General features: G+C 42.6%; 1 protein-coding gene across 3 annotated transcripts; it reads right to left on the bottom strand.

The window, feature by feature from the left end:
* Positions 1-377: 377 nt before the first annotated feature.
* On the bottom strand, positions 378-11,716 carry klc2 (kinesin light chain 2). 3 transcript variants are annotated; one of them, XM_085154840.1, is made up of 15 exons: positions 11,004-11,098; positions 9,919-10,010; positions 7,529-7,774; positions 6,957-7,284; positions 5,625-5,841; positions 5,330-5,519; positions 4,999-5,172; positions 4,314-4,413; positions 3,444-3,493; positions 3,230-3,297; positions 2,615-2,723; positions 2,179-2,328; positions 1,868-1,992; positions 848-905; positions 378-710 (listed from the first exon to the last, which is right to left on the bottom strand). In XM_085154840.1, exons 3-15 carry the CDS (start codon positions 7,754-7,756, stop codon positions 627-629), a joined length of 1,881 nt encoding a protein of 626 aa, XP_085010966.1. In that variant the 5' UTR covers positions 7,757-7,774; positions 9,919-10,010; positions 11,004-11,098; the 3' UTR covers positions 378-626. The 3 variants fall into 3 exon arrangements, with proteins under 3 accessions (XP_085010966.1, XP_085010967.1, XP_085010965.1); XM_085154841.1 differs by lacking the exons at positions 9,919-10,010; positions 11,004-11,098 and adding an exon at positions 11,507-11,716; XM_085154839.1 differs by lacking the exon at positions 9,919-10,010 and having other exon boundaries at positions 11,004-11,134.
* Between the last annotated feature and the right edge of the window lie 1,410 nt (positions 11,717-13,126).

The following is a 13,126-nucleotide window of genomic DNA, read 5'->3' on the forward strand; positions in this document are numbered from 1 at the left end:
AAAAAGGCATAAAGTGAGGTTGAAATGGTTAGTGCTAATGATGCTTGTATTCTCTTGTTACACCTCTGCTCTATCTTTCAGGTAGTACCGTTTTTACCATCTGCAATATGCTTCAGGTGGATGATTAGTGTCTGTGTCTACTTCATGCTACTGGTGAAACTGGACTGGACCTGGATTATAATTAGCCCACCTAAGGTTGAGTTTCTGCACATAAGAGATGTGGACTGAAGGAACCGACTCGTCATAACGCACGATGCTCTGCTACGGTGCTGTGAGTGGAAAAAACCCCCAAAAACCCCCAGAAAAAACACGAGGCGTTCAGGTGCAGACGTTCCACGAACTAGTAAGCAGCATGCTCGTAAATGTGTATCTAAATATTCTCTTTTCTGATCGATGGCAGCGTTTTATACAGCGAAGCAGCAGCGTCTCAGAGGACGACCTCGAGTGTGGAGCTAATGCTTTCCCTCCTCCCCAGTGTTCTTTAAAAAAATATGCTGCAGGCGCAAAGTGTTTGATCTGGCGTTGAGCTTTAAGTGTGTAGTTGGACCAAACCGAGCTGCAAACAGCCTCTCCTCCTCGGGCCGCTTCTGCCTCCCGGATCCCGCCTCCCGTCTCCGATCTCCGATCTAGCCGAGCAGGGAGCTGCGTCTGGATAGGTCCACGTTGCTGGCGCTTAGCCCCCTGCTGTCTGAGAGTCCAGAGTTGACATCCTGCAGTCAGATCAGGTCGTGTTAGTATTTGGGTTAGAAAACACTGTGCATATTCTGTCAGGTAACAGACAATCACCTGGACTCGATATTTAATTCGAAAGATAGAATTTAAATCGCAGCTGTGAGGAATAAAGTACCTGTGTGGTTTCCTCGGTGCTCTTATTGAGGAAGTTAAGGGAGCTGGCTCTCTTCATTCTGTACAGAAACACACGATTACCAGTGAACTCAAACCACAAACTTCAGATCAGTAATGAGTTAAAGACAGAAAGTGTTTTTACAAAAATGAGTGATTTGAGTAATATTTAGGAATGGACAAGGCAGACCACCCATCATGGTTCCCGAGCAATTAACGCTTCATTGTGGATCTTATTTACAAGGTCACGCAACCTTCATGTTCAATTGTAAATGTTATACTCAACTATATACCCACTGGACACTTTATTAGGTACGCCTTTATAGTACCAGGTTGGACCCCCTTTCTCTTTCAGAGCTGCCTCAATTCAACAACATCCTGGAAACATGACTCATTACTTCTTCATGTTGACACAACAGCATCACACAGTTGATGCAGATTTCCTGCTTGCACATTCATTATGAGAATCATCCTTGTGCTTCAACGTCCTGTGTGTTCAAAGATGTTCATCTTTTGTTGTAACAAGTGGTTAATTGAGTAACTGTTGCATCCCTATCAGCTTTTCTGCCTATTCTCCTCTAACCTCGGACATCAACCACACATTTTCGCAGAGAAAACTGCTGCTCACTGGATATTTTCTCTTTCTCGCAGTATTGTCTGTAAACTTTAGAGATATTTGTGTAAGAAAAACTCAGATCACTTAAATCCCCTTTGTTTCTAGCTCTGATGCTCAGTTGGAACTTCAGCAGGTCCTTTTAACCATGTCTCCATGCCTCAATGCTTTGAGTTGCTGCCAGGTGATTTACTGATATTTGAGTTAACGGGCAGATGAACAAGTAACGTACCTAATAATTTGGCTCGTGAGCGTATGTTTCAGTTTTGAACAGTGTTATAATTGGTCTGAATTTTTTGAAGATGTACTTTTAGCTTTGGGAACTGAAGTGCGAATGTAATTTGGACCGGTGAGAAGAAAAACTGAAGTAACCATAACTATAACCTGACTGCAAAGCTGCAGTAGTCTTACCCTGGGTTGCGGGGTTCTTGAGGACCGCTGCCCTGCAGCTTCTTCACCAGCATTTCGCTGCTCCTTCTCAGAGCATCACGAATCTTACCGAAGGAGCCGCTGCGGCGCAGAGACCCGTTACCATCCTGAGGGCGAGATGTGCAACAGTAACACTTTAGAAAAACACCTCCTTTGAGGCACGCTAGAACAGACACACAGACAAGGATTTCTACAGTATTTTATGAAATTATTCACACTGTGGTTACGCTGTAGTCACATCCAGTCAATGTGAACACATACTGCTACTTTATTAGCTTCCAAACTTATGTTACCCCGTTCCACTCAGCCGAGTCGTCGCCCTCGTTCTCCCCTCTCTGTCCACCAGGTCCGTTCGTACCCTCCCTGCTGTGTCGTCTGTCGCTCCCAGAGCCTCCGTCCTTCAGCAGCTCCACCACCTTACTCTGGTTAATGGCATCAATACCCTGAGAGAGGAAAATAAAGACAAGGGTGATGCAAGGGCCTGAAAAAAAACCCCTTTTATACAACAGCAGACGCAGCATGTGTTCTTTACTATGTGCAAACATTAGTACGACTGATCTTTAAATCACTTTGGCACACAGTTTATGAGCCAATAAATCGTAGCTGGAATGCCTGTTGAACTAATCCGCTTGCTTAACTGAAAAATCCCTGAAAAGAGCCCAGATGACTAATCTAATGGCGGTAATTCAAACGGCCAAACAGTCGTCGTCGAGAGGGTTCCTATTGTACCTGTTTGCGTGACTTGCTGGCGCACTCCTCCAGTGTTTCTGCGGCCTCCAGTTTGCCCTGGCGACGGTACAAAGCTCCCAAGCTTTTGAGGGTTGTGTTCACTGTTGGGCTGTTGAGAAAGAAAGAAATCCAGCTTTTTTTTCCTTTAGATCTTTTAAAAGTAACCTAATCCATCAATCAGGGTTAAACAATCAAGCGTTAGACCTTTCCCAAACTGAACCACAAAGCAAACACTCTCTGCTGCTTTGAGAAGTTTACTGTTACACAGTCTGCAAAGTATCTGTTCCTCAAACAAAAGGGATGGAAATGTGCCGTTTCTACTATAAAACTAGAAGAATGATGAATCGCAGACTGATAAAGTCAGTGGTTTAACTTCTAGTCTTTTGAGGCAAACATAGATTTGTAATGAGCTAGTTCGCTTTGTTTCCCTTCCTTTTTGGTGATGATAGTTTCCCTGTTCTGTTCCTCTGTGTTACCATTTTTCATCTATTTAAAAAGACAAAAAGGCAATCAGATCAGAGTAGCCTCCCTTGGTAGACATTGACAGTTATTTAGGTCACATACATGGTCAGACAGTTTAGACTTTGACCTGTTGGATCTAAATGTCTGATTTACCTGTCCACCTTGCAGGCCTTGTACCAGCTCCCATACTCTACATATGGGCCTGAGTCCTTGCGTTTGCCCTGAAAGAAAGAGTGACACAGATTAATGTTAAAAGAGTCAGAAAGCAGGAGGAGACAAGCACGAAATGCTGGTCCGATAGGCAGCAAGTTAAAACAACAAAAAGACCTTGTCCTTATACCCACTGTATAATGTGTTGCCTGCCTACCTTGCTCTCTTCTCTTTCCTCAGCGTGCATCCAGATTGGTTTATTATCATCTGCAACAGACAGAAATATCACATAATTACTTTTTCTTATACAAGAACATCATGTGTGGGCCATCAAACCCACACTGAAGAGGACTTAAGATGCTTTTTATTGTTCTGCACTGTTAAAATCATAGTTAAAAATAACCCAATAATTATGAATGACACTTCAGTCTGCTGGATATCCTCTAATATGGTCTGTAATTTGGTCATTTCAGGCACATTTTCCATGGCTGCCCTTCAAAAGCAGTTGCAGGGAAATAAAAAAAGGTTGGGTTAAAAGGGAAATAATAGTTATGATTAAGGAGGAACTGTCTAGAGTCCTGAAATATAGCATGGAGTTGGATTTGAGTTTAAAAAGTATTTTAATTGTCCTGAAAAATAACCAAAATCCTGAAATGACCCATTTTTAGTTTGAGGTAATGCCTCTCTGCCTATGTAAACACATTTGATTTCATGTAAACACGCGGCTGTCACTCACCAAACCCAGCTAAAGCCCGCTCTTGTGCTGAGCATGTGAGCACGTAAGGGTTTGATAGACTTAGCTGGATAGGCGGGAGGAAACCATCAGCATTAAGCTGCTTTGCGAGCTTCAGTGTAAATCCTCTGACTTGCTGAGAACTCAGAGCGATGCGGCCGTCAGGGTGTGACCAAACCACAGCCTGAATCTAAAAAAACAAGGCTAACAGGAAGACTTCTGATGTAAATTGAGCCTGACTCGCAGCCTGCTCCTCTCTGCCCAGTCCTGGCACTTTGAGTAACTTTGTGACCAGCAGGATCTGATACAGTCACTTCAGTGTGACTCAGCTGTTTGCCTGTTGGCTCGACTTACTGTTGACAGAGCCAAACTCCTTCTCGTGCGCCCTGGTCAAAATCTCTTTGTACAGAGCTTCAGCGTCTGCAAATTTCCCCTGCTTCAGGTAGCATGTAGCCTAAAGAGAAACAAGAAGCACCGACAATCCTGATCAGTGAACAGTGTTTCTAGAAATAAATAAAACATCTTAGAAATAGGTGAAATAGTCACAGGAGAAAAAAAACTATAAAGGTAGTGAAACAGTGAAGAGGCAGAAGGGTGTTCAAATGATAGACTGTATATAAAAGATGGGCATAGCCAACATTAGATTTTAATTGGTCCCAGTGAGAAGCCCCAAGGTGAACGTTTAGCTGTTGATCTTTTGACTGACACAAGGACGCTCATAACACAGCAGCTTGTCAATCAAACATAAATCAATATTTTCTTTATCCTCCTTTTTGGCTCTAAAGGGAAAATATAAAAAAATTACTGAATGCGACACGATGTTCAGACTTTAATCCCGTGACTGAGACCAGAAGCTCATCAGAGCAGCGTTTACTACCGTCTTAAATCACGTGAACAGCAGGGGAGTTTTCCCAAACACCTTTACAGAACCAGACACATTTTTACAACCAGAGGAAAATGGTTGTGGCCCCCTGCTGGCCATTTTACACCCTGACGCTACACCCATCTTTACAGTCTGTAGTGCAAATTAAGTTCCCACCAGGTTATTTTTGGTTTTGGCCACATTGGGGTCATCAGCTCCGAGCTTGGATTCGTAGATTTCCAGGGCTCGTCCGTAGTAGTACTCCACCTCGTCGTACTTGCCCTGGTTCTGACACAGTAGGGCCAGGTTGTTCAGCTGCTTAGCCACGTCTGGATGGTACTTCCCCAGCACCTGGTTACAACAGGGAGACAACCACACATTTGCAACACAAACTACAATCACGTGACCACATGGAGACTGTCTGGGTAACTTGTTTGCTTATGTACCCTTTATATCAAAAGGTGATTCAGTTGCTAAAACACAAATATCAACAAAACTGCAATTGTACCTTCTCTCTGATCTCCAGTGCTCTCTTGCAGAGAGGCTCAGCCTCCTTGTATTTGCCCCTCTTGCCATATAATACAGCTAGATTGTTGAGGGTTGCAGCCACAGCTGGGTGGTCCTTCCCCAGTGTCTTCTCCCTGATGGCTAAAGCGTCATTCAGAAGATGAGCGGCTTCTTTGTATTTGTTCTGGTCCCTGGAGCACAAAACACAAAGCACAGACCCATGGCGCTGTGTTCAGAGGCTTTATTTTACAAAAATGAATAGTTTATGAAAAGCGTCCACACTCTCAAGCCCCCACCTGTACACCAGAGCCAGGATGTTGAGCATAGTGGCGACGTCTGGATGGTCATGCCCAGATGTCTTCTCCAGGTCCTCCAGGGCTTGCTTGCACAGCGGCACAGCCACCTCGTACCTCCCCTGAGAGGCATACTGGATCACCAGGTTGTGCAGCGTCCTGAGGCGCGCCGGGATCTCGTAGCCTCCCTGCTGGGCTGCCACCTCTCCACTGGGCTGGGCTGTGACACGAAGCACAGCATGGTCGAGAATAAGCAAAACTACCTACTCGAAGTTTTTAAAACGTTACATGAAGTTCTCAAATGAATGATTTGTTCAGTACTCCATCAGTTTTCAAAAATAGTAACTAAGTTACTGTCAGATTCAAGCAGAACATATGGTGGATAAAAAACATGAAGTCAGATCTGCTGTAGTGATCAGCACTCCAGCAGGAAATGGAGGAAGCTTCTGTAACAAGATTTTCTTTTCCTTTATATAATTTGATGATAGTCATGTTCTCCAAAAAGTAGATAAAGCCTTTTAAAAGCTATGTGTTGTACTCTCTACCCTCTCTCCTGCTTGTTATGCTCTTGCTGCTGCTGAACGCTAACTAGCCATTCAGACTATGGCTGAATGTATATTTCACTGTAAGAGCGAATGAAGGTTCAGCACGTAGTGTGTGGTTAATTTGCAGGAAAGCTAAAGGCGCTGCATACACTGACACAACTGATTTATCTTTGTATGTGCTTTGTTGAAAAGCTGCTAAAAATAACATATAGCACAGAAGTTGAACTATTTAAATGACTTGCAGTTCAGACTTCAGGGCTACAGGTGCTATATTATTAAGATAAAAAATAAAGCAATGATTAAAAACTGTAAAACTAAAGTAAAATGTCTGCCCACTCTTAACTCACATGTGTATGTATGCCAGATTCATGCTGCAGCATGAATAGATGAGACAAGGCGGCTTGTGGTCGGTCATCATTACATGTGCATGGGTGAACGCTGCACAATGACTGAACACCCAGTGAGCTACCAGTTATCTCTTCCTGTGGTGTACCACATTCGGCACTCTCTCTGTTAAACTGGGCCGTGGACAGCCTGTACTGTGAACCGATGATTAACCTCATCAAATCGTTATATCATAATTCATGCAAACTGTCTTGGTCACATAGGAGCCAAAAACAAACAATCCCTACATAACATGTGTGCCTCTCAGACTCATTCTTGTATAAAATGATAGATTTCAGCTTTATGTGAGGCTTTGACTGGCTTGAGCACAAATTCATCAGTAAAATCCCAATGTACTCATCTTAAATTGAGTCATCCCATTAAGGCCTCTCTGCTGATGTCATACCTGGTCCCTGGTCATCATCATTAGGGAATAAGTCATCCAGGTTATCCTTCGAAGCGTCTCCGCCTGTGCTGCCGCCCGAGCTCTGGTTCTTCTCCTCAGAGGGCGACACGTCGTCGTCGAACTTCTTGATCTGGTTCATGAACTCCAGGTGCTTCTTCTCCTCCTCCAGCTGGGCGACGCTCTGCTCGCTGCGCTGCAGCTTGTGCTGCGTTCCAGCCAACTCGTCCCGCAACCACTGGTTCTCCTGGCAGAGGCGGCGCACCTGAGCGCGCAGCTTCTGCTTCTCCGACTCCACGGCGCTCAGGTGGCTGGACAGGGCGATGATCACCTGGTGTAAAAGGAAATTGTAAAAATCCTATTAGAATAACCACAAAAATATCTGTTTGTTTGTTTCTTTGTGCGTCAACTCTGCCACATGATCAGGAGGTGAACAAACACCTTGGTCCACAGATACACATTAGGACCCTGAAAAACCTTATAAAAGCATCCTATTGTATTAAGTTCACAATAGAGTGTGAACTTCAGTGTACAATTCAGTGTAAACGTCAAAAACCTAAGTGTCTGTCTCTCACCTGTGCCTCTCCCAGACCCAGCTCAATGGCTTCAAGACTCTTGCGCAGCAGCCCCGACTTCTCTTGTGCAACAGGTGGCTGGGTGCAGTCCAGCAGAGAGTTTAGGAGCTGGGCATGCTCGCCACGCAGCGTCTCCAGACCCTGCATGACGGCCTTAGTGTTAAGGACGATCTCATCCTGGCTCAGTCGCTCAAGGGCTTCTTCACGTGGATACACCATGGTGGACATTGCCAGGTTTCACACACACTGTGAGAAAAGGGAAGGAAAACCTACATTTACTTACATTTCTGATTCACATTCACACCCTCAAAACATTAGGTGTTCAGTGTAACCACATCCTGCCACAGAAGGTGGCAAAGAAACAGAAACGAGCGATGATTAATTTGCGGCGTGAGGACATAATGACACAGCAGATGAGACAAATAGTGGAGTGATATGATATTGTCAAAGGTTTCATTATGACTCAAACCTTAGCAGTGCCAACAGTTCCTCTATCCACCTGCTCATGAATGAGCAATACAACACTGGAAACACTTAAGGACATGATGTGGTGCAAACTAAGAAAATGGCAGCAAACAAAAGTAATGAGGAGAACAAAATGAGAAACACTGACAATGCAAATGAAGGGACTGTTCCTGAGATTCATTTCCTGTCTGGCATCATCCTGTAAATGATGGAGTTAAAAGAGATGGATGAAAAACAAAAACCACGCAGCACAAGCGTGTCTTGTTATGAACAGAAGGCACGCTGTATAAAAGCTTCCCGACATCAGAGAGAAAGAGAAAGGTTGTCTGTGAGATTGTATACTGGACGTATAATTAAAGTAAATTTAGCCTGAAACAAACACAGACCAGCAAATCCAATTAACAGCAGAAGTGATCAGTGAACAAAGCTAACCTTGTGAGGGCGGGGCAACGATTATCACAGCGGCGTCGGATTTAGAGCCAGACGGACATCTGGATGAAATGTTATTTTAAACTAAGACAAATGTCCCAACATCTGTAGCAGCATAACTGAGCAGTCGTAGGTTAGAAATTGGATTTATACATTGTATACAAATAAGTAAAAGACTCTTAAAAAGCCAGCAAATGGATCAAATTATAGCCTCAGAGAATCCATCCATTCGCTTCCGCTTATCTTTTTCAGGGTCGCGGGGGGCGCTGGAGCCTATTCCAGCTGTCATAGGGCGAGAGGCGGGGTACACCCTGGACAGGTCACCAGTCTGTCGCAGGGCCAACACACAGAGACAGACAACCATTCGCACCTAGTGACAATTTGGATTATCCAATTAACCTATCCCCACAAGTTGCATGTCTTTGGACAGTGAGAGGAAGCCGGAGTACCCGGAGGGAACCCACGCAAACACGGGGAGAACATGCAAACTCCACACAGAAAGACCCCGGCCTGATGGTGGAATTGAACTCAGGACCTTCTTGCTGTGCGGCAACAGTGCTAACCACTGTGCCACCGTGCTGCCCGCCTCAGAGAATATTAGACTTTAAACTTGAGTTTCCTTCTCCAATTACATCTTTATCTCTAAAAAAAATATTACTTTTTAGTGTAACTTTGCTACTTTAACCTCAGAAAAATTCTGTTATTTAAGTTGGAATTTTTCTGCCCTTCATAAATTTACATAATAATAATTATTAATACAAAAAAACATTTGAGCATATTTTTTCTTTGTATTTATACCAGATAATAAACTAACCAATTTACTCTTAGAACATCCATCTTTTCTTTTTCTTCACATATTCACAGCTCTAACCTTTAGAAAAGTGTATTTTTACAGTAATTTTTTTTAAATGTTTTTTCCTAATAGATTTACACTTTTTTAAATCCTTAGAATATCAAACTTCTTTCCTGTAATTCTTAATCATACATTTACAACTTTAATCTTAAATTAATAGTTACACTTTTTATCATGATTAAAATTTTCCACTTACATCTGACAGAATCAAACATCTTTAATCTTTGAAAATGTGAGTTTTTCCCAAATGTTTCAATTTTTTTCATTCCTGTGACTAAAATAAATGATGAATATGAACAATTAAGTCATTGCATCAGTCAGCTTAGATGTAAAAAGAAAACTGAGTGCAAAAAAACGAAAAATATATTTAATTTACAAACATAATATATGGCAACTAAAAAGCTAATTCTCTTAAATCTCAAATATCATTATGGGAATAATTTTGCAGCCTAGTCAGTTGTAATAACACCTTTTCAGCAATCAGATGGTAACACAGACCCAGAACATAAACATATATAATAACTATAAAGACACAGCAACCTAAGATTGACTGAATTAAAGCTGTTTTATTTTCTTTAACTGATCTCTCACAACCTAAAGGCAGATCTTTAAATTGACTTCCTGATCTTCTGGGAGTACTCACAGTAAATGTAGTGCTGTATGGTCTTTAAATCATTAGTCATGATTATTCATGTCCATGATGAGCCTGGCAGATACACGTGTGCACTGTGAATCCTTCCAGCCAAGAAATGAGAAACATTCATGCTGCGTATTAATATTTAGATAACATTTACAAAGTCCAATATCCAAAGTGTGGGCCAGTTCTGGCACAGTAAACGGCGACTTCCCCCCCTTGAGCATGCGCACTGTCTCATTATTGACCAGATGTAAGTGAAACGGTTGCAGCCGCAGCAGGAGAAAGAGGTCGTCAGAGGAGCCAAATGTGCAACATCGTGACTTTCTCTCCCTCCCAGCTTTGATGGAGGAGGCGCACCTGTTCTGTTCTCCTCTCCTGCTCCCTCCCTTCCTCTCTCACCCATCCTCCTCTCCCACCCCCTCCCATCTTGCCTCATACACTTGACTGCAATGCACCAATATTCACGCTTCCTTTCAAGTCCACCGCTTCACAAATGCAGAAGAACAGAGCTAACTGTGCGGGCGGACAAACGAGCGGCAGCAGGAAATGATCGCGATCGCACACCTCTCACGTTTGAATTAAACCCTTCAGAGCCATGAATAAAGGCAGGAGCCGGTGGATGGCCGAGGCCTAATGCCGGGGAGGAAGTCAGCAGATCAGTGAAGGTGACCGACAGCAGAGAGCTCAAAAAGCATAAAGCTACAACAGACGATGAACATAAGGCCAAATAAATGACTGTCCATCGCTGAAAACGTGTTGATGTGTCTGGTCCCGACATGCAGCCTGTTTGTAAACAGTGCAGGCCCGATCCTCCAAGGTGTTACACAACACAGAGATGCGCATCATTACTATATCCTTATCATCATCAGCACACGCAGGGCTGCATTATTTACAATATGCACACATAATCCCGCAACAAACACCACGTAAAGAGCGACGCTTCATTTCTAGCGACAGATTTATCGACCTGGCCGTCCCACTGCTACAAATATACCGACAAAACTGCCCTCATGCAACATAAACTACAATCTATTCTGACCGTTTAAGTGCACCGTGGTGCAGGTATTATTATTATTTATCCTCAGTTTTACCTTCATCGAAGATAAACGCAGCGATTACAGAGCCTCGAACAAAGCGGCAGCACAATGTTGTGATGCTCCGGACAGACCCGCGTCAAGTTTACCAAAACGAACAAGCGTCCGGTGCCGGGTTTTCAAAATAAAACTTCATTTACAGTTAGACAAGTGGCAATGGGAAGATAACGGCATCCAAGGACAAAACGGAGAGTGCTCTCTGAACGCTAAGCAACTTGTACTAATACACAAAAACACAGTCCGCTTGTTTTTCTAAAATTCACTTCGCAAAGCAGCCGTTAAATTAAAATTAGCTTTACTTTGAAGACTGCTGGGTGACGAGAGCTGCCGCTAGCACACCTGCTTTGTTGAATTAACACGCCTGCGGTTATTTGTAGATAAACCGAAATAGCTCGCGCACGCTACTGAGTTTACTTTAATGCGATTACGGCAACAAGTTTAACTGAGCTGAAAGCCACCTTGGCTAGCTGCTGTTTACGTTTTTCTTCACTTTAACTTACCCAGCTGTCACCTGACAGTAGAGGACGGGGTGGACACAGCTAATATTTAGCTGTGTTTTTAACTTTAACCTTGGTGTTCACAGTATAAGCGACTGAACCTTTATTCGGCATAAAACTGATTATTTTGTGGATGTGCTTCAAAAATTGACAGAGAAAACGAAATGGCTGAGTTCCCAGAGACCCCAACCAAAGATCGAAAAAGCACTAAAATGATTCACGTTCGACATTTTTCAGTCAAGGCGGGGAATACATCTTGCGCATGCGTATAGTCGAGTTGCCGCTCTTGCAACATCCGAGCGTCTGAATTTTTATCAGTTTCCCTCAAGACTATTTAATATAATAACCTAAATTGACATAGTGTAAATTATTATGCTATTTGCATGGTATTGTTTAGTAACGTTAAGGTAAAATAGGAAAACATGTAATTGTAAAACGTTCACTCGGCGACATCTTTATATAGATGATTAGTTACGATAAAAGATTGTTTTAAAAATTAAAAGCAACAACAACACAGACACTTGATATGAATAATGTTTTTTTTAAAACTCGTAGACTATTTACAAAACAGAAGTTTGGATATAATTCTCTTGGTTTGCTAAAGCTCTTTGTCCGATGATGTCACCAGCATCCTCCATCCACAGGACCCACTGCCTTGTTTCATAAGTATCATGTGCTAAGCTTATTTACACTTTTTACACTTTATGCATTCATCAAAAATCTGATTTTACTCTCCAACTTTAACATGGCTTTGTTTATCTCCAACAAAGACTGTAATTAGTAAAGTTCCCATTATTTCTGCAATTTTACATCATTGAGCAGCACATATTAAGTGATATTTATCCAGACAGGCTACAGTGTCTGCATCAGTTTGTTCCACTTCAGAAATAAGCTGTATGGAGCTGTAGTACAAGCACACATCTGTAGTCCAGTAAGAGGAGACAGGGCTACAAATCAAGAATATCTTTATTTAAAAAAAACAATGAAACAATGAAACACTTCCATTTCTCATCCCACATCTGTTTGATTGACAAACGTAATCATGAAAAAAGCGGTACTACAAAACATGTCAAATTAAAAAAAAACAAAAGCAAAAAAATAAAGAATACAATATAACAAGTACTATTCTGATATGTACAAGCATCATTGTTTCTTATAGTATTGTTATAGGCAAAAGGCAAAAAAGCTGAAGACTGCTGCTGAAGAAATGATGGCATGTGCAAAATACTCTTCACAAGTCCACAAGCTCAGGGCGCTCTGTTCTGAGCAGAACCTCGGTCGGGTAGAAATCTACTGCTTTCACAGGTAACTCCCATTTTCATGAAGACAGATGGCAAAATTAAATTAAATTAAAACGTGTGAGGGGGTAACGGCATGCTCTCAGAAAGGTGAGCTTGTGGAGGCTTGGTGAAGAAGAAGACTCATCACCAGAGGGACGGCAGAGAGAGAAAGACACTGCTGACCACGGACAGATTACTGATGGACCGAACAGCTCCTAATCTCTAACCACGACTAGTCAAGGACAGAGGAACCATCGTCACAAACACATTGACACAGGTACAGAGGTACAGGTATTAAAAAAAAAAAAATACACAGCAACACTTTCAGGACTTAAACGCACAG

This window comes from Neolamprologus multifasciatus, chromosome 3 (assembly GCF_963576455.1).
Source record: "Neolamprologus multifasciatus chromosome 3, fNeoMul1.2, whole genome shotgun sequence".
NCBI lineage: Eukaryota > Metazoa > Chordata > Actinopteri > Cichliformes > Cichlidae > Neolamprologus > Neolamprologus multifasciatus.